Here is a 25,875-nt window from a genome sequence, read left to right on the forward strand (position 1 = left end):
AACCAATACTGCTCAAATTATTCAAAAAGATAGAAATGGAGGGAGAACTCCAAAATTCCTTCTATGAAACCAGTATCACTCTCATACCAAAGCCTGGTAAAGATACAACCAAAAAAGAAAACTATAGACCCATATCCTTAATGAACATGGATGCAAAAATTCTCAATAAAATACTTGCAAACTTCATACAGACACACATCAAAAAGATCATCCACCATGATCAAGTAAGCTTTATCCCAGAGATGCAGGGATGGTTCAATATACATAAGTCAATAAATGTCAGAAATCATATAAAGACTCAAATACAAGAAACACATGGTCATCTCAATAGATGCAGAGAAGGCCTTTGAGAAAATTCAACATGCATTTATGTTCGAAGTCTAAGAGGGAATTGGTCTGGAGGGAACACACCTTAACATAATTAAAGCCATATAGAACAAACCCACAGCCAACATCATTCCTAAATGGAGAAAAACTGGAAGCATCCCATTGAAATCAGGAAGCAGACAAGGCTGTCCACTATCTCCACTTCTCTTTTCAACACAGAAGAACCATTTCCTCCATGCTCAAGCGAAGCCAGCCGTGGTCGAGTAGGACCTTTGACTTACCTTCATATAGGCAGAACTGGTAAAAGAAAGGAGCCGGGGCTCCTCCCAAGCACATGTGACCCCTGAGGAACAGACCCTCAAATAAAAATTCCACCAGAAAACTCCTAGAAGTTACTAACATGTTCAGTAAAGTGGCAAGTTACAAAATTAACCTACAAAAGTCTGTAGCCTTTCTATGTACCAATAACAAGCAATCACAGAAAGAGTACATGGAAACAATTCCCTTAACAATAGCTGCAAAAAAATATATTGGAATAAACCTTATCAAAGACATTAAAGACTTCTACAGTGAAAATTTTAAATCTTTAAAGAAAGATCAAAGACCTCTACAATGAAAATTTTAAATCTTTAAAAGAAAGAGATTGAGGAAGACATCAGAAGATGGAAGGAATTCCCATGCTTATGGGTTAGAGGAATTAATATTATGAAAATGACCATCCTACCAAAAGCCATTTGTAGATTCAATGCAATGCCAATCAAAATCCCCATGACATTTTTCACAGAATTGGGAAAAAACATCCAAAGATTCATATGGAAGCACAAAAGACCTCAGATAGCCAAAGCAACCCTGAGCACTAAGAGCAATGCCAGGGGGGATTACTATACCAGATTTTAAGCTGTATTACAGAGCTATATTCATAAAAACAACATGAGACTGGCACAAAAATAAACCCATAGATCAATAGAACAAAATTGAAGACCCAAATACGAGTAAATGCAATTTTCCAGATCAAGACCTCAATGTAAAGCCTGAAACTCTGAAAATGTTAGAAGAAAACTTTAGCAAAAATCTACAACATATAGCTGTGGGAAAGGATTTTCTAAACCAGACATCAATTGCTCAGGAAACCAGGTCAAGAATTAACAAATGGGACGTCATTAAACTAAAAAGCTTCTGTACATCAAAGGAGAAAACCAGGGAAGTGAACAGAAAACCCACAGAATGGGAGAAAATCCTCACCAGCAACACATCTGATGGAGGTTTAATATCCAGAATATATAATGAACTCAAAAAACAGAGAATCAAGACAAGAAGTAACCCAACTTAAAGATGGGCTAAGGAGCTGAACAGAGTGTTCTCAAAAGAAGTAAAGATGGCTATGAAGCATCTTAAAAAATGTTCAAGATCACTAATAATTAGGAAAATACAAATTAAAACCACTTTAAGATTTAATCTTACCCAAGTCAGACTGGCTAAGATCAAGAGAACAAATGATATCAAATGTTGGAGAGGATGTGGGGAAAGGGGAACACTCATCCACTGCTGGTGGGGCTACAAACTTGTTCAACCCCTATGGAAAACAGTATGGAGAACTCTTCAAAAACTAAAAATGAACCTACCATGTGACCCAGTTTTACCACTCCTTGGCATATATCAAAGGACTCATTCTATTTTAGAGACACTTGTACAATCATGTTTGTTGCTGCTCTTTTCACATAAGAGATAGAAGCAACCTAACTGTCTCTCAACTGAACAGTGGTTAACAAAAATGTGGTATATTTATGCAGTGGAATTCTATTCAGCAGTAAAGAAAGATGAAATAATGAAATTTGCAGGTAAATGAATGGATCTAGAAACTGTTATACAAAGAGAAGTAACAGACTCAGAAAAACAAGACATATGTCCTTTCTCATTTGTGGATCTTAGCTGAAAATTCTTAGATGTGATTATATATCCTGATGTAAATCCAGGAGCCAGGAAAATGGAAAGGAACTGTGGGGGTAAAGGAGAAGAAGAAGTTCAAGAGAGGGGTGACAATAGGATACAGGTATTACCAAGGGAGAAATGGGGAAAATGGGGGCAGTTTAACTGGGATGGGGGAGAGGGCTAGACAGGGAGAAGAGAGGAAAGATAAATAATGCTTAGGTGGTGTAAACAACCAGAGGAAAATGTATTAACTCAAAAGCTTTCTGAAAAAAAGGCATATAATGTAATATATATGTGTGTAAGTACATGTGTATACCTGAAGGCTATATGACAAGAAACATGGTGACAGACAGGAGAAATGTCCCTTTGAATTGTTGTCAGAGTAGCCCAACAGAGTCACAAAATAACACAGGCTATTGCCATAGCCCTTGATTTCCTTCCAGATCTTGAAGGTAAGACCCTATTGCTGAAGACAGGACATACTTCAGACACAGGACTTGGAGCAATGGAGCTGGAGCTGACCTGGAAGCCCCCTTCCTGAAGATTAACTCTCATAGTTCTAGGGGATGCTGTGTAAGCTACTAAGACAGAAAATCAATCAATGGTCCAACCCAGCTGTGAATCATAATAATCACAATGACTGGCACAGCAAACTATCCCTATTGGTGCAGTAGTGGCACTTTTATCTAGGGCTATGGAATATCTCTCAAAATGTCCTGTAACTTTGGTGAGTCACCTATCCTCTTGTTGAGGGAGGCCATGGAGATCCCAGAAGATGGACTTGAACCAGTGTCCAGTCTACAAAGAGGAGGGTCAACATAGAGGAATCTTTTCCTCTATGCTTCTAAGCAAAGCTAGCCATGGTCGAGTAGGACCTTTGACTTATCTTCACATAGGCAGAACTGGTAGAAGAAAGGAGCCAGGGGCTCCTCCTAAGCCCATGTGTCCCCTGAGGAACAGACCCTCAAATGGCCTTAAGAGTAAAAATAAATTCGTTTATCTGGGCCAATTGTATGCCCTTAAACACCCAAAAGGAAAGTATAAACAAGGATTAAAGGGGCCAATATAATTTTTAAGAGTCCATATGTATAGCCAAAGTCTATATAACAAGTAACAATGCCAGATAAGAGATACCTTCTTTTGAGTTGTTGGCCAGGGTGGCCAGAGGGACTCCCAGATAGTAACTCAGCATAGAACTTGGAAAATGAACAGCAGACCCCAATCTCATCTAAAGGAATATTGGCAACTGATTGCTGCTAGATGAGGAACAGTTGACCTTCCTGAAACAAAGACCTCTAGATAGGATGACTAGATTCACCAGATGGACAAGTAGTGGGGAATGGCTGGAGGTGCTGACAACACAGCAGACAGTAGCAGGGATATCAGAGTATGAGAGTTCTAGTGGGGGGAGGGAGGCTATGGCAGGGTGCTATCTCGGAAGTGGGTTTATAGTTGAATAAGATGGTTTGGGATGTTCTGTGTGATACACACACACACACACACACACACACACAATCAACAAATTTTTTAAAATGTATTATATCTGAGGAGGAAGCATGGAAATTTCCATCATGTTAATTAGTAGAGGTGATAAGCATTACCACTGAAATCTACCGGATGACTTTTTAGACATCCACAGGTGCCAAGGATCTGAGTGCAACCAATTATGACTAGTAATAATCAGATACATACAGATTAGAGATGCATGCACCAACATCTCAGTGCTAGTAGCAAAAACAATGAGTCTTTCTGCAAGGATCAATATATTCTAAAATGAAATGCAGATCTTTTTTAAAGGTTAAAAACTCATTCAATTTTATGTCCTATAGGGATTATACTGAGTTCAATATCATATAACTATATTAATTCAACTATGAACCTAGAAACTTACATCCACTTGTGAAAGAGATGTGCTGTTGCTCTGGAGTATGTTACTGAATATGTTAAAGCTGTAATAAAATGCTTCTTCTAATCATGTAGTTATTTAAAAAAATATTTAATTTTACTTCATGTTAAATAGTAGAGGTGGTAAACATTACTAGTAAAATCTACCTGATAACCTTATATCCATACTCAGGTACTAAGGATCCAAGTGTAACTGACTGTGACTAATAATAATCAGATACATAGAGATTAAAGACACATGTGTAAACATGTCTAAGTGTTAGTAGCATTAAAAATGTAGGAAACAGCATATCTTAAAATGAAATGGAGATCTTCTTTAAAGGGTAAAAACTCATTCAATTTTACGTCTTACAGGGTTTATACTGAGTTCAGTATTGTATGACTGTATTGATTCAACTGTGAATGTAAAAATTTATAGCCACCTTTGAAAGAGATGTATCCTTGCTCTGGAATGTGTTACTGAATATGTTAAAGCTGTGATGAAATGCTTCTTCTAATCATGTGGTCATTAAATTTAAAAAATAATAAAAAAATAAATACAATTTTAAAAAGACAAATAGTTCTATGTAAAAGAAAAGACATCAACGATTGTGATTTTTTAATTGCTTAGCTTTGTTTCATTTAAAAATTTTTAATTGTGGGGACTGGATAAATGGCTCAGCAATTAAATGCATTGGCTACTATTGCAGAAGACCAGGGTTTGAATCCCAGCACCCACATGGTGGCTAACAACTATCCATAACTCCAGTTCTGGGGGATCCAACGCCCTCTTCTGTCCTCTGTAGGCATTGCATACATGTGATGCTCTTACATATACGCAGGCAATATATTCATATACATAAAATAATAAGTAAAATTTTTAATTGTGATAAAATACACATAATATAAAACATTCCCATCTTAACCATTTTTCAGTGTACAGTTCAGTAGCATGAAGTGTATTTACACTGCTGTGCAACCATCACCAACCATCCATCTCAGAACTTTTTCATCTTGCAAAACTGAATCTCTACCCAATGAACAATAAATCCCCAATATTCCTCCCTCCCCACAACCAGTCCCTGGAACCACCAGTCAACATTCTGTCCCTATGAAACTGGCTTACAGACTATTCTGTGTAGTTTATGTTAAGTACAGTTGTATAGTATTTGTCTTTTTATTTTTGGATTATTCTACTTAGCCCAATGTTCTACCACACTGTAATATATGCCAGAATTTTCTTCCATTTTATTGGCTAAAATACATTCCATCGTATGTATATATCGCTTTTGCTTTTTCATTCATCCACTGATAGACTCTTGACTATTATGAATATAATGATGCTATTTACGTACATGAGTATCCACAATGTGTGTGCAAGACTTTTTTCAAGTCCCTTGTATATATACCCAGAATTGGAATTACCAAACCATTAAGTAATAGTCTTAATTTTTTGAGGAATTATCATATTGTTTTTCATGGTGGCTTAGACCATTTTACATCCCTACCAACAATTTCTCTACATCCTTGCCAACACTTATTATTTTCAGATTTTTTTGTAGTACTATAGTGAGTCTAGAGATTGTGATTTTGATTTTCATTTCCTAGTGATTAGTGACATTGGACATCTGTTCATATGTTTGTTGTCCATTTGCATAGCCTTTGGGGAGAAAATTTCAAGTTGTCTGTCCATTTTTTTGAATTGATTATTTTGTTGTTGAATTGTGGGAGTTCTTTATATAGTCTGAACAGTTACCTATTACTGGATGACTTGAAAATGTTTTCTCCTATTCATGGGTTGCCTTTGCACTCTGTTGATAGTGCCCTTTGATGTACCAAAGTTCTTAATTTTTTAATTATGTGTATATGTGCATGAATGTGTTTGTACACATGAGTGCAGTGCCCCCACAGACCAAAAGAGGGCACCTGATACTCTAGAACTGGAGTTACAGGCAATTGTGAGCTGCCTGACATGGGTGCTGGGAATGGAACTTAGGTCCTATGCACAAAAGCAGTGCACACTCTTAACTGCTGAGCCATTTATCCAACCCCAAAGTTCTTAATTAATTAATTTTTTATTATTTGGAATTAGTTGTATGCATGTGTCTCTGTATGCAGAAGCCAGATGCATTGGATCCCCCTTGGAGCTAGAGTTACAGGTACTTGTGAGCTGCCTGACAGGAATCAAACTTAGGTCCTCAGTCCCCTATAAGAGCAGTACATGCTCTTAACGTCTGAGCCATCTCCTCAGCTCCCCAAAAGTCCTTAATTGTGATGTAGTTCAACTTAGCTATTTTCTTTTTTGTTGCTTGTACTTTGGTGTCTATTCAAGAAATCATTGTGAAATTCAATGTCATGAAGTGTTCACCTTATATTTTTTCTAAGATTTTTATACTTTAGATATTTATGTTAATCTTTGATCCACTTTGAGTTCAATTTACATGTATTATAATGGTCCAGCTTTATTGTTTGCATGTGGGTATCCAATTTCCCAACATTACTGTAAATCAGTAATTAAGTATTTTATTATTTTGTTAAAATAATAACGCATGCAAGGGAAACTATTTTTTGCTTCCTTTCATATGTGTTTTTTCCCAGTGGAAGCTAAAAGCCAACACAGATGTGATACATCTTTTTAGGAGGCTCAGAAGAGCTTCTTGGTTCCCTCTCATGTTGTTTCTCTCACAGCCCTTCCTGAAAGGTCCCTGCTCTAGCTGGGCCAGCCAGTCCCTGCCCCAAGTTCCCATGGCCCATTTCCCCTACTCTACAAGAGGTTTAAAAGGGCCTAGGCCTTTCCATCACAACTCCCTTCATCTCCCATTCGGCCTTAACTCCCATTCGGGAGTTACTTTCCTGGCTGTTTCCATCCACCACACAAAGCATCTGTGAAATATTTCCTGACAGACTCTAAATGTTACCAGCATCAATCACAGGATAAGCAGCAAATAAGCCTGAGACAGAGCAGCCATCACTGTCGGATCCAAAGTGGTATTAATTAGGAAACCAGGATGAGACCTGCAGCCCTGAGGTGACCTTGGCTTTGGCCCCATCCAAAGCTCTTTTCTCTTGAAGGCATTTGTGCCCATGACTGGTACAGAGGGTCAGAATTTAACACTGAGACTGTGTATTCTGAAAAGCTCGGGTATGCACATCCCTCTTGGTTTTTTGAATTCACAATGTTGTGGTCCTTTAGACTTTCTAACCCAGGGTCATAGCGTCTGCTGAAGTTCTCAGAGACCACTGTGGCTGGACATGCTTGGTGGCTGGACATGCTGGATGTCCAGCTTCTCACTATTGGTGGCCCATTTCTCTTCCTCTGGAAATTCATTCAAAGAGGCAACCAGGAGGTGGCTCAACTCACTGAGTCCTACATGCTGCTGAGACCCTCATCCATGCAGTTTGCCCACCCTTACTGGAACCTCAGTAGTTGTCCTCTGACCAAGCCCCTCACATGGGGCCCAGCCTCTATAGCTGGGAAAGGGTACAGCCTCCTTGGACTGAGTGAAGCTGGCTAAAGCTTGCCAAGGACAAGGAAGTGGGATGGAGAGAAGGCACAACGCTCTCCACTTTGGGAGATGAGTCATTTGCATGTCCTGTGTGGGCGTGATGGTAGGCTTGGGGTCTTCCATCTGTATCTGATTGTACCCTTCCTTAGCTGAGTAACTTTGGGCAAGGCAGCCTTAAGTCTGTTTCTCATGTCTTGAAGCGGAACAAATAACACTTTACTACTTAAGGCTTCTAGAGTAAATACTGTCCTGTGTCTGTGACAGGTGACGTATATGGTGGTCCCACAAGATTATAACTCAGCTGAAGATTTCCTATCACCTAGTGACATCACAGTCATCTTAACATTTTACAACAGTGCAGTGCTCACCTGTTTGTTGTGATGCAAGTGTGACAGATAGAGAATATGTTGATGGTTGATGGTAGCCCCTGGAGATTATAACAAAGCTGAAAAATTCCTATCACCCAGTGACATCATAGGCATCTTAATGTCCTAACACATGTTGTGGTGATGCTGGTGTAAACAACCCGCCATGCCGTCTGCTATATAAAAGGCCAGCAGGCCCCATAGCTATGATCAGTACCTAATACTTGACGGTGGTGATGAATATGTTGCTAACTTATATATATATACTCTACCACACTTCCTCTTGCTCTTTTGGAGGGCTCCCCTTTTCCTTATAAGAAGTTTGTAGTCAAGGTGTCTGCCCTGTTCTGTCTGTGCATCCTCATATACTTGTGCATACCCACTCTTGACCACATCACTTTCTCTCTTGCTTGATTTAATCCCACCATGTTTTCTCATCATAGCCCCTAAGAATAAAGGCCACTGGGAATGTGGCAAGTAAGAGAACATGTTGTGACAAAATTTAAAGTGATTAAGAACAAGGAAGGTAGAAGAATCAATGATGGTTATCGCTCTCCAGTCAGCATGTCCCACTGCTCCTTAACCACGATCTTGAGGAACAAGAGCAAATTGCCATGGTGTGATGCACATACATAAAATACACGCATGCTAGCAAAGCACTCGTAAACATGATAAAAATAAATAAATCTTTAAAAAAGTCAAAGTGCCAGAAGCTATGAAGGATCTGCTCATTGAAGGCAAAGACACAAACACAGCTTCAAGAAGAGCCCATATCAGGATCAGTGAGATGGCTCAACAGGAAAGGGTGCTTGCCACCAAGCTTGGCCACCTGGGTTCAATCCCCATGACCCACATGGTGGAAGGAGAGAACCAACTCCTGCAAGCTGTCTTCCGCCCTCCACATGTGTGTCATGGTACTTGTGAATGCATGTGTGCACATGCACACACAAAAATAAATACATTAATATCATAAAAATAAATATCGTAAATCTTCTGGATGTGTATGCACACTGAGATCACAGAACAAAATCACTACATTTTTCAGCAAGCAGTCCTTTATTAAGCACATACCTGAAAAATAGCACAGTGCCTGGCAATAACCAATCCTCAACAAATGTTAGCTATTTCTTTAAGGTCATGGAGTATACTGTTCTCTCTCTCGCTTGCTCACTCGTTCTGTGTGTGTGTGTGTGTGTGTGTGTGTGTGTATGGAACACTATCAGCCAAGCATTGTGGCTTGTGCCTACAATCCCAAGAGGACTGTCACAAGTTGGAGGACAGACCTGGGCTACAGAGTGAAACTCTATCTCAAAAAACCACACAAAAGGATGGAAGGATGGAAGGATGGGAAAGAAGGAGGGATAGAGAGGAGGATGGAGAGGGAGGGAAGGAAGAAGTAAAAGAAAGGAAGACAGAAAAAGTAACATGCCCGTCTTGGGGACAAGCAAGTGGAGAAAGGGCCAGAGAATTCGGATCAGCCTTCTCCACCTTGGCAGATGGGATCCTGCTCGTCTCACCTCCTCTGGCAATTGAAAGTACCAATGAGACATTAGTCTTCTTGCTTTCTCCTGAAGTAAAATGCCAATGGCCCAGAATTAATGCAGCAGTTGATTTACTGTGCAGTGTCTGAAGGCACCTGCTCAAATCTTCTGGTTCCTCAGAAGGCGGAAAGAGAAGGCCACTTATGGAACTGACTCATAGGTCTATGAAATCTAAAGTGGCTGATCAGACAGTTAAGAGGCTGATTCACTTGGGATCAACATCCAGGAGAATAGTTGTCCCTAGCCCAGGAGTTCCAAGGCCATGGGCACATTCATATTCTATGCCATTAATAAGTCAGGTAACTTCGAGTACTCAGTTCATCCACAACATGGATGTGGAGATCTCTCAGGGAATGACTGTGGGCTTAAAATGAGATAATACACAGGAGCAAATGTGCTTTGCAAATGCTGATTTTTCATCTTTAAGTTTCAGAATAAATACCAAATTTACAAATACTTAAACAGGCCTGAGAGGGGAAATCTGTAGCAGTAGAGTGTTTTGGAAAGAGCATCTCCCTTGATGGGTATAGTGGTACAGGTCTGTAATCTCAGCACTCAGGAGGCAGAAGCAGGAGGATTGTCAAAAGGTCAAGGTCAACCTGGGTTATGTAACGAGTACCAGGCCAGCCAAGACTATATAGCAGGACCCTGTCTCAAAAATAAAAGAAAAAGCATCTGCTGCTGTCTCTGTTGTTGACCCTCGTGGCTGTCATATTTCTCCTGGTTCCTTGGGAGCTGAAGGGTCAGAGAATATTCCAGGCGGTGTGTACTCAGTACCTGGTGTGAGTCAGGTGTTTGTCTAAGCACCATGGAATGCATATTATTTTTCTCATTGTTGTGACAAAATACCTGAGAAAAGTGACTTAGGGTTTGTCCTGGCTCACAGTTTAAAGGCACAGTCCACCACGGAGGAGAAGGCTGGCAGCACAAGTATCAGGTCATGTCCAGCTTCAGTCAAGAGGCAGAGAGATGAATGCGGGTGCTGGGTTCCTTTCCTCTTTTATCCCACGTGGGACACTAGCTTACAGAACGGTGACACCCACATTCAGGGTGGCCCTTCTTACCTCAGTTGAACCTATCCCTCACATACATGCCCAGAGGTTCGTCTCCTAGGTTGATTCTAGAGCCTGTCGAGTTGACAAAGAAGATTAATGACAAGCGTCACAGGGGGTAGACAGGACACAAGAAAGGTCTCTGCCAAGGGTACCTCTTCTCTTTCCCTCCTCTTTCCCATCCCTGTTTTCCCTTCCAGAAGCAGCTCCGTCCTGGAAAGGCATTGAGACAGATGTCTGCCCACTGAGTCCACTCCTTAGAATCTGGTGCCTAGAAACAACAGTGCTAATCCAGGTTCTGGGAAGGAACAGACACAGAGCCTGTCATTTGTCTCACTTCTGAAAGTGTCTCTTACCCAAAACTCAATGTGAGATTTTGTTTCCATCATTCTAGCTTCTATGGGTAGTTATGTTCATATGTGTACAGGTTCATGTGTGTGTATATATGTGTATGTGAAGGTCAGAGGACAATCTTGGTGTTTTGTTTCTATAGAGGAGAGAGTTACTTTGTTTTGGAGACATGGTTTCACTATGTAGCCCTATCTGGCCTAGAATTCCCTTTGTAGACCAGGCTGGCCTCAAACTCATGGAGATCCACCTGCCTCTGCCTCCTGAACACTGGGATTAAAAATGCCACCACACCTGGCCTTACTCCTGGATTTTTAAAAAATCCATTTCCTTATAAAATTGTTTGGTTTTGAGGCTATTATTTTTGTTCTAGGGATTGAACTCAGGTCCTCGTGCTTGCAAGGCAAGCACTTTAATGTCTAAGCTGTTGTCCAAGCCCAATCTCTAGCATATTTATTGTATAGAACACAAGCTCCTTGAGGCAGGGAGCCTAGTCTGCTAGGCTGTCACTCTAAGTAAGTATTTGGTAAACTAGGGGCAAGAGATCCATAAAGTAATACAACTTCTGGTCTATAATGAGGCCATAGAAAGAAGTTGGCTCTTGTTGCTGTGCACACCAATTCAAAATGACCAACTCTGTTGAACTCCCTGTAAGACTGGTCTCACCTAACAGAGAGGACAGGAAGTACTCCATCCCCTTTGCTAGGATGCAATGTTGCCCAATAAAGCTGCTTCCCAAGCAGCAGAAGGACTATGGATATTCAACCTGAGTTGCCCCCTCATCAATGCAAACATCTCTCTGGGATGACACTTAAATGCTTTCTTGCTGCCCAAAACTATGTGGATGGCTTTCCTTTCTCTATCTTCAGAGCACTTTCAAGGCAGTTACAGACGGCAGAACATTTCCTTCACAGCCTCCTTTGCAACTGAAGTCAGGCATGTGATTCAGGCTCCAAGCTCAGGTTTACCTATACAAGACCTCAGCACAGAGGCTCTGGGAAAATTCCACTTTGCTGCCAAGGGCAGCAGCAGAGGTGTCTAGTTCAGGAGCAGCAGTGAGTGTGAGCTCAGTTACATTCTGGCTGCAGAAGTGGTTCCAGTGCTGTGGGCAGGTGTGAGCACTGCCAGGCCAGGGGCAGGGACATTTTCCTCATGTGGTTTGGAGTTTTGTGAGAGGTCGGGTTGAGCTCTCTGGCACTTCCAAAATTGCCTGAGTTACCCAATGTCATTTTAGTTTCCTAGTCCATAAGCCAGGGGCAGCTCTTACTGCTTGCAACCAGGCCTGATTCAATTCACCTCAGCTAGGATTTCTTGAGATCCTAACAGCAAAAACAGCCTTCATATATTCTGAATTTGTAAAGTCCCTGGTACTGGGCTTCTGTCTGCAGTGTCTCCCAGCACTATAAGGTAATACTAGCCATACCTTCAATCAATTAGAATACATCTGAGCTATCAAGTTACCAGAAGACTTGTCCAAAGTCTCACACGAGGATAATTCAATGTTGTGATCACAGATACCCTCTCTAAGCAAAATGGGGTTCCAAGGTAGACTGTGGCAGTCTGAAGGAAAACTTGCTTTGCTCCATGGTAGAGTGGGCAGAACTGAGCAGGTCAGTTGTCTCTACAACATCCTCTTCTCTGAGGTAAGACTCAATAGTACCTTACTAAACATGTAAGTGGCAAAATAGAGACACAGATATTTCCCTGTCGAAGAACTTTGCTAGGGCAATGACAGGCTAGTTGACAACAGTACCTACTGTTACCCAAGCAGGGTCTCTGAAACCCACCTGGGGCTCAAGAGAGGTGTATATTGGGCACAGTGACGCACAACCAAAGCAGCTATAAGCTGGCCTTAGACTAAAAGCCTCAGTGTACAGGCCTGCACTGAAAATACATTTAATGCAGGTAATTTCTTTTCCATTTATTTTCAAGCACTTATTTCATTTACCCAATTCCAAGGCCAATAAATTTTAACATTAAGTCTGATTTGCTGTGTGGTGCAGGCAGTCTAATTAAGGCGAGGGTATTTTATCTGCTTCTCTAAATTGTCTTTCCTCTGGCCTGCAATCTTTTTATGCTGGAGTTGATCTTTCTTTTATTCATAAGGGCTCCATTCCCATTTGTCATGGCTGCATGAATTGGGCATCTAATGAGGAATTGGATACAGAAGTCTGCATCTCATTTATTCTTGGTAGCAAAATTAATAAAGCAATAGAAAAATAGCTTCCTGTTCTGGAATGGTTTTAGCCCACCTTGACTCATCTAAAATATATTTCACTGTGTCTTCCAGAATCAGGACTCAGCTCTAAACTTTAGGAGACAGTACCCAATTACCTTTCATCCATTGACAGCTCCATACTCTCCTCCCCTACCCACTCTACAACTTGAAGCGTGGAAAAAGGTAGCTATGAGCTATTTTCCCACCTATTTCCTCAGCATATATTTATTGAGTACCTTCCATAGTTGAGGCTCAGATAAAACCGTTTCAAGGAGATGGGGAGATTGTTCAGTCGGGAAAGCCTTAAAAACCTGAGGATCTGAGTTTAATCCCCAGATCTATGAGAAACTGCTAGGCATAGTGGTGCGTACTTGTAATCAGGGGACAGACAGGAGGATTCCTGGAGTTATCCAGCCAGCTGGTCTAGCCTAATTGGTAAGCTCCAGGCCAACAAGAGTTGTGTCTGAAAGGAGGCAGGCAGTGTTCCTGAGGATGACGCCCACACACATGCATATATACATGCACATGCACCCACATGCATATAAACCATATCAAACATGCACATAAAAATTTTTCAAAAAAAAGATTTAGGGGGCTGGAGAAATGGCTCAGTGGTTAAGAGCACTGGCTGCTCTTGCAGAGGATCTGGGTTCAATTCCTGGCACCTACATGGTAGCTAACAACCATCTGTAACTCAAGTTCAGGGGATCTGATACCCTTCATGGACACTGCATGACATGAGTGCACTTGCACATGCAGGCAATACACATGTATATAAAATAAAAAATAATAAATAAAATATTTTTTAAGAAAATAAATATAAAGCCCAAGTCAAATGGGTCCTGTCACCACTGTTGGCCAGTGTCCAATAGAAGAAAAATATCTTAGCCAAAGAGCAAGGCCAGGAGCAAGCTGGAAAATTCACAGGCTCTCTCTTTTTGCCTGTGGGAGGGTAACCTCTCCAACTAGTCCTTCTGTTACCAAAGGTTTCCAAGTATCTGTAATATCTTCAGCTCATCAACTTTCTGGATAAATGAGGTGCTGGTTTCCCAAGGCTTTCCTAATAATAAACCACATGCTGAATGGCTGGCTTACCCACAGGTCTAGAGGGTAGACGCTCCAAATCAAGGTTTGGGCAGGATAGTTTCTTTCTGAGGGCTATGAGGAAGAACTCTGCTCAGGACTCCCTCCCTAGCTTACAGGCAGTCATCCGCATCCCATGTCTCTATTGTCTGTTCTCTGTACAAACCTGAGTCCAAATTTACCCTTTAAATAAGAATGTCAATCATACTAGGATAAGATCTACCCTAACATCTTCATTTTAATTTGATTCCTCTGTCAAGGCTCTGTCTCCAAACAAGGCCACATTCTGAGGTATTAAGGGTTAGTAACCATGAGTCTCTCTGAAGCAGGTTTAACAACAGCTGAGAGACAGCATATGGGGGCTTGACAGGAGTGGAATACTAGAATTACAGGTTTAAGTGGCATTTAAGTTGTAAATCAGATACTTCCCCTCTCTGAACCTTGTAGAATAAGAGAGGTGTACTGGGCTTCCACCACCTCTGCCCCTGAGTTCCAGGACTGTATTTGCCATGAAGGGGTAGAGAGAGGGAATGGTCTGGCTCCATCACTTTCAAGCAGGGTGATCTTGAGCTTGTTGAGCTTTTTGTTTATAAGACATGTCTCTCTATGTAGCCCTGGCTGGCCTGGAATTCTCTATGTAGAATTGATTGGTTCAAACTTGTAGTCTCTGCCTCCCGAGTTCTGGGATTACAGGTGTGTACCACCGACCCAGCTCATATACTAGTCTTCTGAGTTTTGGGTTTTCAACTGTAAAAGGGAATAGTAATATTGACTACTACAGAAAAGGATGTGGGGATTAAGGTGAGTCGCTTGGCACATAGCTGTCAACCCCTGCATATGAACCACTAGTGGCATTAAAACTATGTGCAGGAGTCTAGTTTTATATATAGTCTCATATCTCAGTGGAGTCCACTGCTATAAGGTAGGACATCACTGATCCCAGCTTTCCTTGATCCCACCAGGGCCCTGTGTTGTAGCTTGGAGTGAGATGCTTAAGCTGGCAAGACTTTGGGGTTTCCTGTGACATGCCTTCTCCCTCTCCACCTGGCTATTCTCCTAGCCTATTCTATTTCATTCCTTCACATTAACGCCATTAGAGCTAGGACTGGAGTTCTAGGTGATTTTTTTCTCATTGTATAATTTTTATATAAAATGTATAACTTTAAATAGAAACTCTAATAAAACAATAAAATCGATTTAGCTATCTTATTAACACAGCTTTATATAGAGAAGCTATGTCAGTTCATCCTCTCTCATGGACACAAAACTGCTTGATGTTTATAGCTATCATTTGGTTGTTACTTTTTCATGTGCATCCTCATCTGGACTAAAATCAACTTAAAGAAGCAAGGGATTTCCTTATTCAGAGTGACTCCCACAATGCATCAGCCCCTGTTACATAAAGTACTCCCTACACACACACCCTGAGGAGGCAGCTGATAGTACTCCCATACCAGATGCACCCCCAGAGGCTCAGATGTTACACGGCAGCCAGTGGCTTGGCAAGGATTCAAACCTATATCTCTCTGATTCCAAAGTACTCCTATGAAGCTCTCCTCTCCATTCTCTACCAACTCAGGAGGCTTACGAACTGGCCCCCCACCTTAGACCCTTCATTATACAAAATTTTCTGTGGCCTTGATGCCCCCTGGTGGTTCATAAGGACTCATTCCACCAAAGGCCTATGACCCTAAGCACTTGAATGGTGGGAAGCCCTGGGGTAGCAGAGCCTTCTGCACCCAGAGGACAGCCTGACCCATCATTAGAGGAGCTCTTCCTTTCTTTCCTCAGATTTACCATGCATTACAGGTAGGCCTCAAATTCATGAAAATCCTCAGAGTCCTGGGATCACAAGTGATGTACCACCATGAGAGTCAAATCTTTAAGTAAGCCTCCTAGGAGGACTCTGCAGGGGTCAAGGCAGAGGGAACAGCACTGAGATGGCATACAAGATCTGGGATTCCAACCCTGTGCCTCCTCTCCTACTCCCAGCCATAATATGTGGGCTTGGGCATTCCCTGCTGTGCCCTCCTGGGAATTTCATTTCCAAGAGTTTATTTATGGAAGGGAAAAAGAAGAGAACAAAAAAGGTGAAATTAAGGACCTAATGGCTCTTTATATAAAATCCTTTTCAAAAAAAAAAGTAGAAAACAATCCAAGATCAGACACCTCCTAAAATCATCACACCAACTCCCAGCACCTAGTCTGGTTTCCACAGCTATTCTGTTCTATCAACCTGACCAGGGGCAAGAGAGAAACAAAAACAAGAAAGATAACACCCTAATCTCAGGTGTTATCTCACTGTCCAGTGGCAAGACACTAGGAGCCAAACCCTACCCTCCTCGTTTTCTTCTTTTCCTGGAAAATGCCTACCTAACAGCTTAAAAAGCTGCTCAATCAGTAGCTATTCAGAGACTCTGAGTCATTGATCTGCCTTTGAGACACCCTGGAGATATATATATTGGTCAATACTGTAGTCAGTGTTAACTCATGGCTACTGAGCACTTGAAATGTGGCTAGTCTAAACTGAAATGTGCTACAAGTGCAAAATATATTTCCTATTTAAAGACAGTAAGGAAGAAAAATAAATATAACTTTTTCATCAATTACATGTTGAAATGACTTTTGGGATAAACAAAGATGTATTGAAATTAATTTCATATGTTTTACCTTCTTAATGTGGCTGGCTACCAGGCTATTTAAAACTGCAAATGTGGCTCATATTATATTTGTTTGGACAGTGACGTTGAGGCTTAGAAAACCAGAGCTGGGAAGAGAGTTTAGCTCAGTGGTAGAGTACTTGTATAGCACATGCATGGTCCAGGGTTGGTTCCCCAGCACCACAAAACACAACACAACAAACAGAAAAGCAGAGCTAAGGCGTCTCAACCCAGTAAAGTTTTACCACATAAGACCACAAGGGGGCAGAACTGATATTAAATTTCTTCAGCCTTGGTGTTGGCAAAGAGCAGGCTCCCTCACAGACAATTGGCACAACAAACTTTGCTTCAAAAAGTTCATACTTATATTTTCTAAACACAGGGTCTTAGTATGTATCCAAGGTTGGCCTGAAATTCACAATTCTCCTGCCTCAGCCTCCCAAGTGCTAAGATTAGAGGTATAAATCACAATGTGCAGCTAAACGGCTTTTCTAATCTGTATACCTTATAAATTAACATAATTTTTCCAGAGCAAGTGATCCCAAACCCTGGATTATACCATTTGAATAGGAATTTAAAGAAAGTTAACATTCTGGAAGCATGGGAAGTGGCTTAGCTCTAAAACTGCTTGCCTTGCAAACATGAAGACCTGAGTTTAATTCCCAAAACCCATGAACACACTTGTAATCCCAATACTTGGGAAGCAGAGACAGGTGGAGATAGGAAGTCCTTGGGGCTAGGCCTGCCAGACAGCCAAGCATAATCAGAGTTCTAGGCCAGTGATAAGACCCTGACTTGAAAAATAAGGTTAATGGCACCTGCGGAACAAGATTTGACATTGACCTCTGGCCTCCTCCTGCATGTGCACACACATGCAAGCATACCTGCACACACATGTGCACCCACACATACATGTGTACAAACACACACACAAATTCTGGAAGTATAACCAAGCATGGTGGCTCAGACCTGAAATTCCAGCATTCAGGAGTCTGAGGCAGGAAACACACTGAGTGGAGGTCAGGGTGCTGGAGGAAACTGAGTGCAAGGAGAGGTGCACAGGAATGGGTAGAGACAAGTGGAGAGTGGGAGAACCTATGGGTGCATCCTCATTTTCATCAAATACAATCTGAGTGTAAACCAGCACCACTTCTCTGAGGGGTGATTTATAAGTATATACTAATATACTAAAGTCTATAAAATTACCGTATCTTTTGACTGGATAGTTCCATTTCTAATAACAAAAGGAAGGTTTTAAACTACACAAATCTGACTATAAGGATATTCAGCTAGCACTACAAGAGGGAAATGGAGAAAGAGAGAGAGAGGGGGAGAGGGAGAGAGAGAGAGAGAGAGAGAGAGAGAGAGAGAGAGAGAGAGAGAGACTTAACTGGACATTAATATAGGGTTAGTGAAATCGATTAACCAAGTGTGCAATGTTTTGCAAATACTGCAAGATAATGTATAATAAATTCTGTGAAGAGGTCCATCTATAAAATTGTATATCCAGAATATATGCCAATTTTGCTTAAGGAAAAACAGTGGAAATATATATTTGCAAACACAGTCATTTGAAAAGGTTACTCTCCAAAAGATTAACTATCATCTCTGGACAGTAGGGTTCTGGATGGTTTCTGTAATTTTTTTTTTTTAATTAAAGGCACACACTTGTTATCCCAGCCATTTGGGGAGGTGTAGGCAGGAATATCAATAGTTTAAGGGCAGCCTCAGTTACAGTGCAAATTTGAACGCAGTGAGGGCCACATGAGACTTTCTAAAAATAAAAAATAGAAAAAGAAAAGAAAGAACGGAAGGAAGGAAGGAAGGAAGGAAGGAAGGAAGGAAGGAAGGAAGGAAGGAAGGAAAGAAAATTTAAAACCTCAAGTTATTTTTAAGTATTTCCACCAGACCTGCCAGGCCAGGTGTGGTGGCCCACGCCTTTAATCACAGCACTTGGGAGGCAGAGGCAGACAAATCTCTGTGAGTTCAAGGCCAGATTGGCCTACAAAGCTAGTTTCAGACCAGCTAGTCTTCATCACTACCTACGACTTAAACGGACTTTCTTCCCCCAAAACTTAATAAGCCCTTGTTACAAGAAGTACCAGTGCAAACTAAGTGTAGGGGCACAGGGCTATAAATCCCAGGATCAAGAATTCGAGATCAGCCTGGGCAAAGAAAGGTACCAATGCCTTTGTTAAGATTAGCTTTCCCAGTTTGGGATTTCGGGCTTGTGCCATCTTCCTTTAGTCCCATGTGCTCCCTTCCTGGCGGTCCTGGGTCTCTCCTGGAATTCTTGTCCTACTGCGCGAGACCCTGCTCGACCTGCCCGGTTACTGTACTTGGAGTCGTCTGAACCAAAATCCAAAGGTTAAAAATGACCGAGACCAAGTGCCAGGCCGGGAATCCAGGCCTAGAGGCCGGACTGCAGACTTTTTACAAGGACAGTAATCCTGATCCCCAGAGGAGTCCGACAGTCCAACCGGCCTGTCACTGTGCTACAGCAGAGACACCTCCAACCCAGCCCGGCCGGGGGAGGAGACAGACGCCGCGGCGCTGAATTTAGTTCCTCTACAGCCGCCGTTGGGGTGCGTGCCCCGTTCGCGTCACGTGACCGAGGCTTACGCTGGAAAAGGAAATCCGAAGCAGCGGGATCCTGGGGCCGGGCGGACTTCGGGCAGGATGGAGACGACCTTGGAGCAGCACTTGGAGGACACGTGAGTCAGGCGGGGACCTTCGGCAGGCCGGAACTGCGATGTCCGCGAGGGCGGCGAGGGGGGAGGGGGGATGAGCTCTGTAGACGCTGGGGCTGGGAATTTAAGAGTCGCCCGGCTCCGCACGCATCCTTCCGGAGCGAGTGTCTCCCAGGCCCCGCCAGAGATGCCCAAGTGCGGTCGGTTCCGCGGAGGTGGAGTTGGGGATACTCTGGGGCAGGGTGTACCGGGTGTGCAGGGTCAAGCCCCGCGGAGTGAACACAAACTGGTACTTTCCCGTGTGTGTCAGTTACTTGTCGCTTAGGAAATAAAGGTTTTCGACTCTCTTCATAAAATTCAAAGTGGGAAAGTATGAAGTGGCTTACAAGGAGTCACGTCCCTCAGCGGAGCCCTGCAGCTTCCTAGTCCTTAGTTTTTCAACAGTTGTTTTAAGTGAGTAGTTATACCGAAGCAAGCATTGACACCAAGCCTAACAAAACCCAACGTACTGCAGCGTTTGTGGCTCTCTGAGGCTCACTGATACGGGGCACAATCTTATCTCTTGTTAGAGAGAATATGGCTTATTTAACGGACTTACGTTTTTCTCTTGGGCGGGTGATAATTTTTAAAAAGGTTGGTTTGAATCACTTGATCTTTGGCGCATAGTAAGCTTATTTATGCAATAATAATTTAAATATGCCCTCATATCTCTCTTGTGTTCCTGAAATTAGAATGAAGAATCCTTCTATTGTTGGAGTCTTGTGCACAGATTCACAAGGACTTAATCTGGGTTGTAAGTATCTCATACCAGCCCCCCTTTAAGGTTGACTAGGAGTCAGTTTTGCTACTATTTGAAAATAAAATTGAAATCTTTATTTTTTTAAGGTAGAAATGTTCTGTCCCATTCTAGCAGAAAACAGTTGTCCCTACTAAAATGGTATTTGAATAATTGTAAAGTGGTCTAGAAATGGGCACAGATAAGGACAACTGCTACTGAATGCATTAGATGTACAGGGACTGTCTAGGCTATTACATACATTTATTTCCTTAGTTATCACAATAATCCTAAAAAGTGGGTGGTGCTGTTTGTTGAAGTACAACCACTTTTACTAGTACGTTAGTGGCAATAAAACAAGGGTTTGAGAGTTCAACACACCTAAGTTCAACCCCATTCTCTTGTTTACTAGTAGTGTGAGCTCAGACCAAAAAGAACCTTTGGTGTCCTCACTTTCTTCACTGGGTTGTTGTTTAATGATGGTAATAAAGGAGGAGTTTCATGTATTGGGCTCATGTGTGTCAAGAACCATTATAAGTGCTTTACACTGTACAAACATTCCTCAACACAACCCATTGTGGTAAAACATTGAGACACACAGCTAAGTAATTTGCCCTAGGTCATACAGCTAATAAGTGGTTGAGGTAGAATTTTTTTGACCTGACTCCAAGGCTTTTTAAATCACAGTGTTATAAAACACTAAGCTCAATAAGTTGTAGCAATTATAGATAAGAAAATAAGTCCAGAAAGATAAATAGCTAAAGTTAACTAATATCAGAACTAGTAAACCCAGGAATACTCATAATGCAGCCATTTTTTTTTACAGCTCTGAATTTTTGCTGAAGGGTAACTGACAAAATATTAGCTTAGTTATGTTTTACACACAAACAAGTCATTCGGAGGAAAAAATAGTATTTTGGTTTGGTTTGGTTTTTGTTTTTTTGTTTTTAAGCATTTGCCAGCCTCACTAATGGGAAGATAGAAACTCGTGTGTGAAAAATCTTAACACTGGCTGGGTAAAACCTTCAAGGTCTGCAGTTACTGTTTACAACAGACCTTCAGACTGCACTGTCTGGCCAGTGCTTGTTTTTATAGGGAATAAAAGAGTGAATCTGATGTTCTGCCATAGTTGTCTGCTATCTGCTACTAGTTTCAGATGTAAGTATGCCTGCATTACCTTTATAGGACTCTATTGTAAACTTAGTATTATTTTTTGTACCTAGAACCTAAATTTTCATTCATAAATACAGGCTAAAGCAATGGTAAAAGAATTCTGTGGACATTTGAAAACATCCCAGCTAGGTTATGTTAGCAGAAGTAATTGATCACAGAATATTCACATGTGCTATCAAGGTGATCTTACAGCTGGACTCCTGAGTTAAGACTTTTCTGTTCTTTGGGGTTAAGTTCAGTAAGAAGAAAAGCAGGTTCCCCATAAGGAATTAGTTAGTTTCAACAACTCCCTTATCCTCATTTGACTGCTTTTTGTCACTCTCACCTCTGAATTTCTTGCTGGTTTCAGCAAGGTTCTTATAAAATAAACTTATGGCTACCAGATTGAGTTGAATGACAGCTTCCTTATATGCTTGAGAAGGTGTTTAGAGATGGTGATGGGAATGGCTTTGAAACCACATGTCATATGACTTCACTGATTTAAGAACTCTTGCCAGGCTTTCTCAATGATGTTATCAGCTGAGGGAGAGGAAGGGCATTTCATGTCAGTCCCTAACCTAAAAAACCGTGAGCTGAGCTTTTTTGTGTGTAATTCAGAGGGAGATACTACTATAGCTCAGTATCCATTTAGACAATTAGATAATAATTTTATCTCTATTTTCTAGGTCGTGGTACCCTCTCGGATGAGCATGCTGGAGTAATATCTGTTCTAGCCCAGCAAGCAGCTAAGCTAACTTCTGACCCCACTGATATTCCTGTGGTGTGTTTAGAATCAGATAATGGGTGAGTACCTATTAGTGCACATCCTTTTCTTTTGTTCAGAAAAATCCCCAGGGATTTTGATTGGGCTCTGTCCTGTGTTCATCAGTGATTCTTAGTCAGTATACCAAAGGACCAAGTAGATTACTTCTAAAGCTAATGTGCTTTCAAGCCATATGACAGGTATTCACTTTAAAATGAAGAGTAATTGTCATCAATTGTGAGTCTGCCAAGAAAAAGAAATGAATACAAAAGATAATTAGTTGAAGAATGGAAGATTCTAAAATAAATAATAGAAATGTTAAAGATATTCCAAAGTAAAGGACTTTATAAAAATACACAGTGTAAAAAGTCAGAATATAAAACTACGGGGGCTAAAGAGATGGCTCAGTGGTTAAGAGTGCTTGTCTCACAATCATGAGGACCACCCAGCTTTGGATCCCAGCACCGATGAAATAAGCTCAGCATCCCCACAAATACCTCCAACCTCAGCTCCAAGGGAGGCAGATACCAGGAGGATTGCTGGGGCGTTCTGGCTTGCAGTCAAGCAGAGACAATGAGAGCCCCATGTTCAGGGATGGAACCCTGCCTCAAAGGAATAGGTAGAGAATGATAGAGGATACTCAGTGCCCTCTTCCTGACTTCTGAGCACATACATAAGTGCATGCACCCATACACAGACATAGAAATAAACAAATGAATAATATAATGAATAATATAAACTTTAAAAACTATGCACACTGATCAACTTTGGGGGTGGGGAAGAAAAGGATATTGGTATGAATATGTGTATACTATATATGCAGATTAAAACTAGATCCAGGAGGGGTCTTGAGATGGCTCAGCACTTAACTGCTCTAGCACAAGACTCAGGTTCAGTTCCCGGCACCCACATAGTGGTTAACAGCCATCAGGTTAACAGCCTGCAGTACCAGGAGATCCAACACCCTCTTCTGGTTCCCTCGGGCATCAGAACACAGTGTTCTGATATACTTGCAGGCAAAACACTCATACACATAAAATCTTTTTTTTTTTTTTTTTTTTTTTTTTAAAAAAAAAAAAAAAAAAAAAAAAAAAAGAGGACGATAAATCTTTCACTGTGAATAGGACTAGCTGCTCTTGCAGAGGACCCAGGTTCAATTCCCAGCACCCACATGGCAGCTAACAACCATCCATAACTGGTTCTAGGGGATCCAACACCCTTTTCTCACCTCTGTGGACATTGCATGACACAAGTGCACTTACATGCAGGCAATACGCTTATACACATAAAATATAAATAATAAAACATTTACTTTTTTTTTATTAGAAGCAGGAGCCAGCAAGATGGTTCAGCAGGTCAAGCACATGCCAGCAAGCCTGACAACCTGAGCTTGATCTCTGGGACCCATATGAGCAATGAAGAGGACCAACTTCCACAAGTGTCCTCTGGCCTCCACATGCATACAGTGGTACACAAATACATATAAAAATAAATAATTTAATAATAATTAGGGGCTGGAAAGATGGCGCAGCAGTTAAGAGCATGTACCGTCTTCCAGAGGCCCTGAGTTTGGGTCCCAAGCACCCACATCAGGTGGCTCACAGCTGCCTGTTAACTCCAGGTTCCAAGTGGATGTGTCCTCTTCTGGCTGCCTCGGGCACTTGTACACATATAGCAAACACATAATAAAATTTTTTAGTCTAAAAACCAGAACAGACTCCAGGGATATAGTTCAACAGTAGTATACGCAAGGCCATGGATTCTAACTCCAACACTGCCAAAATAAACCCAGGAACAAATAATAACAGTGTGATTAGGATTAGGGATTGATTTCGTGTTTATATTTGATAATTAGACTTGCCCATATTTCTCAAATGTTCATGTTCATGGGTGCTTTTTATTTTTCTTATGGGAAGGAGGATTTATTTTATCTCATGGTTTCAGAGGGTAGTACCCTTTATGGATAGGAAAGCATGGCAGAGGTCATGGTGGAAGGAGCTTGTTTGCAGCTGGCACTCCTCACATCTGAGCTGACCAAGAAGCAGAGAGCAGGGACTGCTCATTGATGGTTTTATATATAGAAATGTTACTGGGTTTTTGTTTGTTTGGGGGGGTGTCGTTTTGAGACAGGGTCCCCCTATAGCCCCAGCTGGCATGGCACTGTGTAGACCAGGCTGGCCTTGACCTTCCAAAGAGCTGTCTGCCTCTGCCTCTCAAGTGCTGGGATTAAAGGCATGTGCCACCTGTTTTGTACCTTAAACCAAATGTCTTTAATCTTACACTTCAGTTCCATGTATTCAGAGTTTACTGACCTGGTGCCTTGCCTCAATCCCACAATTGGAGGAAGATCACTCCACACCTACTACCCCTCCAAGGCTCAGAGACTTTTGCAGAAGAGGTTGACAGAAAGAATGTAAGAGCCAGAGGAAGGGGTGGAGTGTTAACTAGAAGTGTACTCCAACCATTATGTCGGCAAGCTATAGTCACACCTTCCTACACTCATCAAGGAGTCAAGCAGGGAGTCAGTTACCCCTCCTACCCAGTCAGTCCACCTTAGCTGCATGTGGGGGAGAGGCTAAGGATATATAAGCCAAGAATGCCAGGAGGCACCTCTCTCACCATTTTCTATGGCTGTTGGGAAGTCACAGGATCTATATTTGAGTGTAGACTTTCCAGTGCAGCCGTAAGTGGGGGGATGCCCACTCCTCTGTAAATAAGCCCCTACCCTATGCTCTGTTTAAAAATTTTAAAAAAAGGAAAGAAAATGATAGCTGTTTGGATAGAGAGATGAGAGAGATCTGACTAAACTGCAAGTGAATGGACTTGCACTGGGGAATGTCTGGGGACACTGACTTAACACGATAGGCCTTAACACCCAGGAGAAAGTATATGGGTTCCAGTTGGGTGGCTATGGCAGGGTGCTGGTGGGGATAGGGCTATAAAGATGATTTGGATTGTTTGAGATATTCTGTGTAATGAAATACAAAATCTAATAAAAACAAATTTTTTAAAAAGAGTTTACCAACTGTTTTCCTTTCTGCCTTTCAGGAACATTATGATCCAGAAACATGATGGCATCACAGTGGCAGTGCACAAGATGGCCTCTTGACATCTCATGTCAGTTCTCTAGCAGCCTGTCATAGGGAGTCAGTCCTACCTGTGCTAATTAATGTTAAATTATTGAAGTTCTAAAAGTTGGGCCATTCATTTAATGTATAATGAGCACTTTTCTATTTATAGTATAACCAGCTATTAAGATACTAGAAAGGATCATAGTTGTTTGTCATTTTGCCTTTTTGAGATCATCTTGCTTTGCAGCCCAGCATTGCCTAGAACTATACAACCCAGGCTGACCTCAAATTTGTGGTCTTCCTGCCTCATACTCGTGGGTGCTGGGATTACAAGTGTTTATATAGAACTTGATTGTGATCAATAAATCTGTTCAGAGGAAAGTTTAGCTCTTTTTCTAGATTCTGTAGCTCTTAAAGCTCATTTTTTCTTTTTCTCAGTTATTAAATTGTAAATTGTTTTTCTCAAAATCTGTCCCAAACTACTTGCTTTTCTTTGAAAAGCTCCTTGAAG

The 25,875-nt window shown here is 41.5% G+C and overlaps 1 protein-coding gene across 1 annotated transcript; it reads left to right on the forward strand.

Annotated features, from left to right (window-relative positions):
* Positions 1-9,814: 9,814 nt before the first annotated feature.
* On the forward strand, positions 9,815-25,832 carry Lamtor5 (late endosomal/lysosomal adaptor, MAPK and MTOR activator 5). The gene is made up of 5 exons (XM_008850354.3): positions 9,815-9,851; positions 19,375-19,627; positions 20,335-20,396; positions 22,217-22,334; positions 25,342-25,832. The coding sequence occupies exons 1-5, from the start codon at positions 9,815-9,817 to the stop codon at positions 25,400-25,402; spliced, it is 531 nt and encodes a 176-aa protein (XP_008848576.2). The 3' UTR covers positions 25,403-25,832.
* Positions 25,833-25,875: the final 43 nt, after the last annotated feature.

Source organism: Nannospalax galili, unplaced genomic scaffold, assembly GCF_000622305.1.
Source record: "Nannospalax galili isolate Female #2095 unplaced genomic scaffold, S.galili_v1.0 scaffold5, whole genome shotgun sequence".
Classification (NCBI taxonomy): Eukaryota; Metazoa; Chordata; class Mammalia; order Rodentia; family Spalacidae; genus Nannospalax; species Nannospalax galili.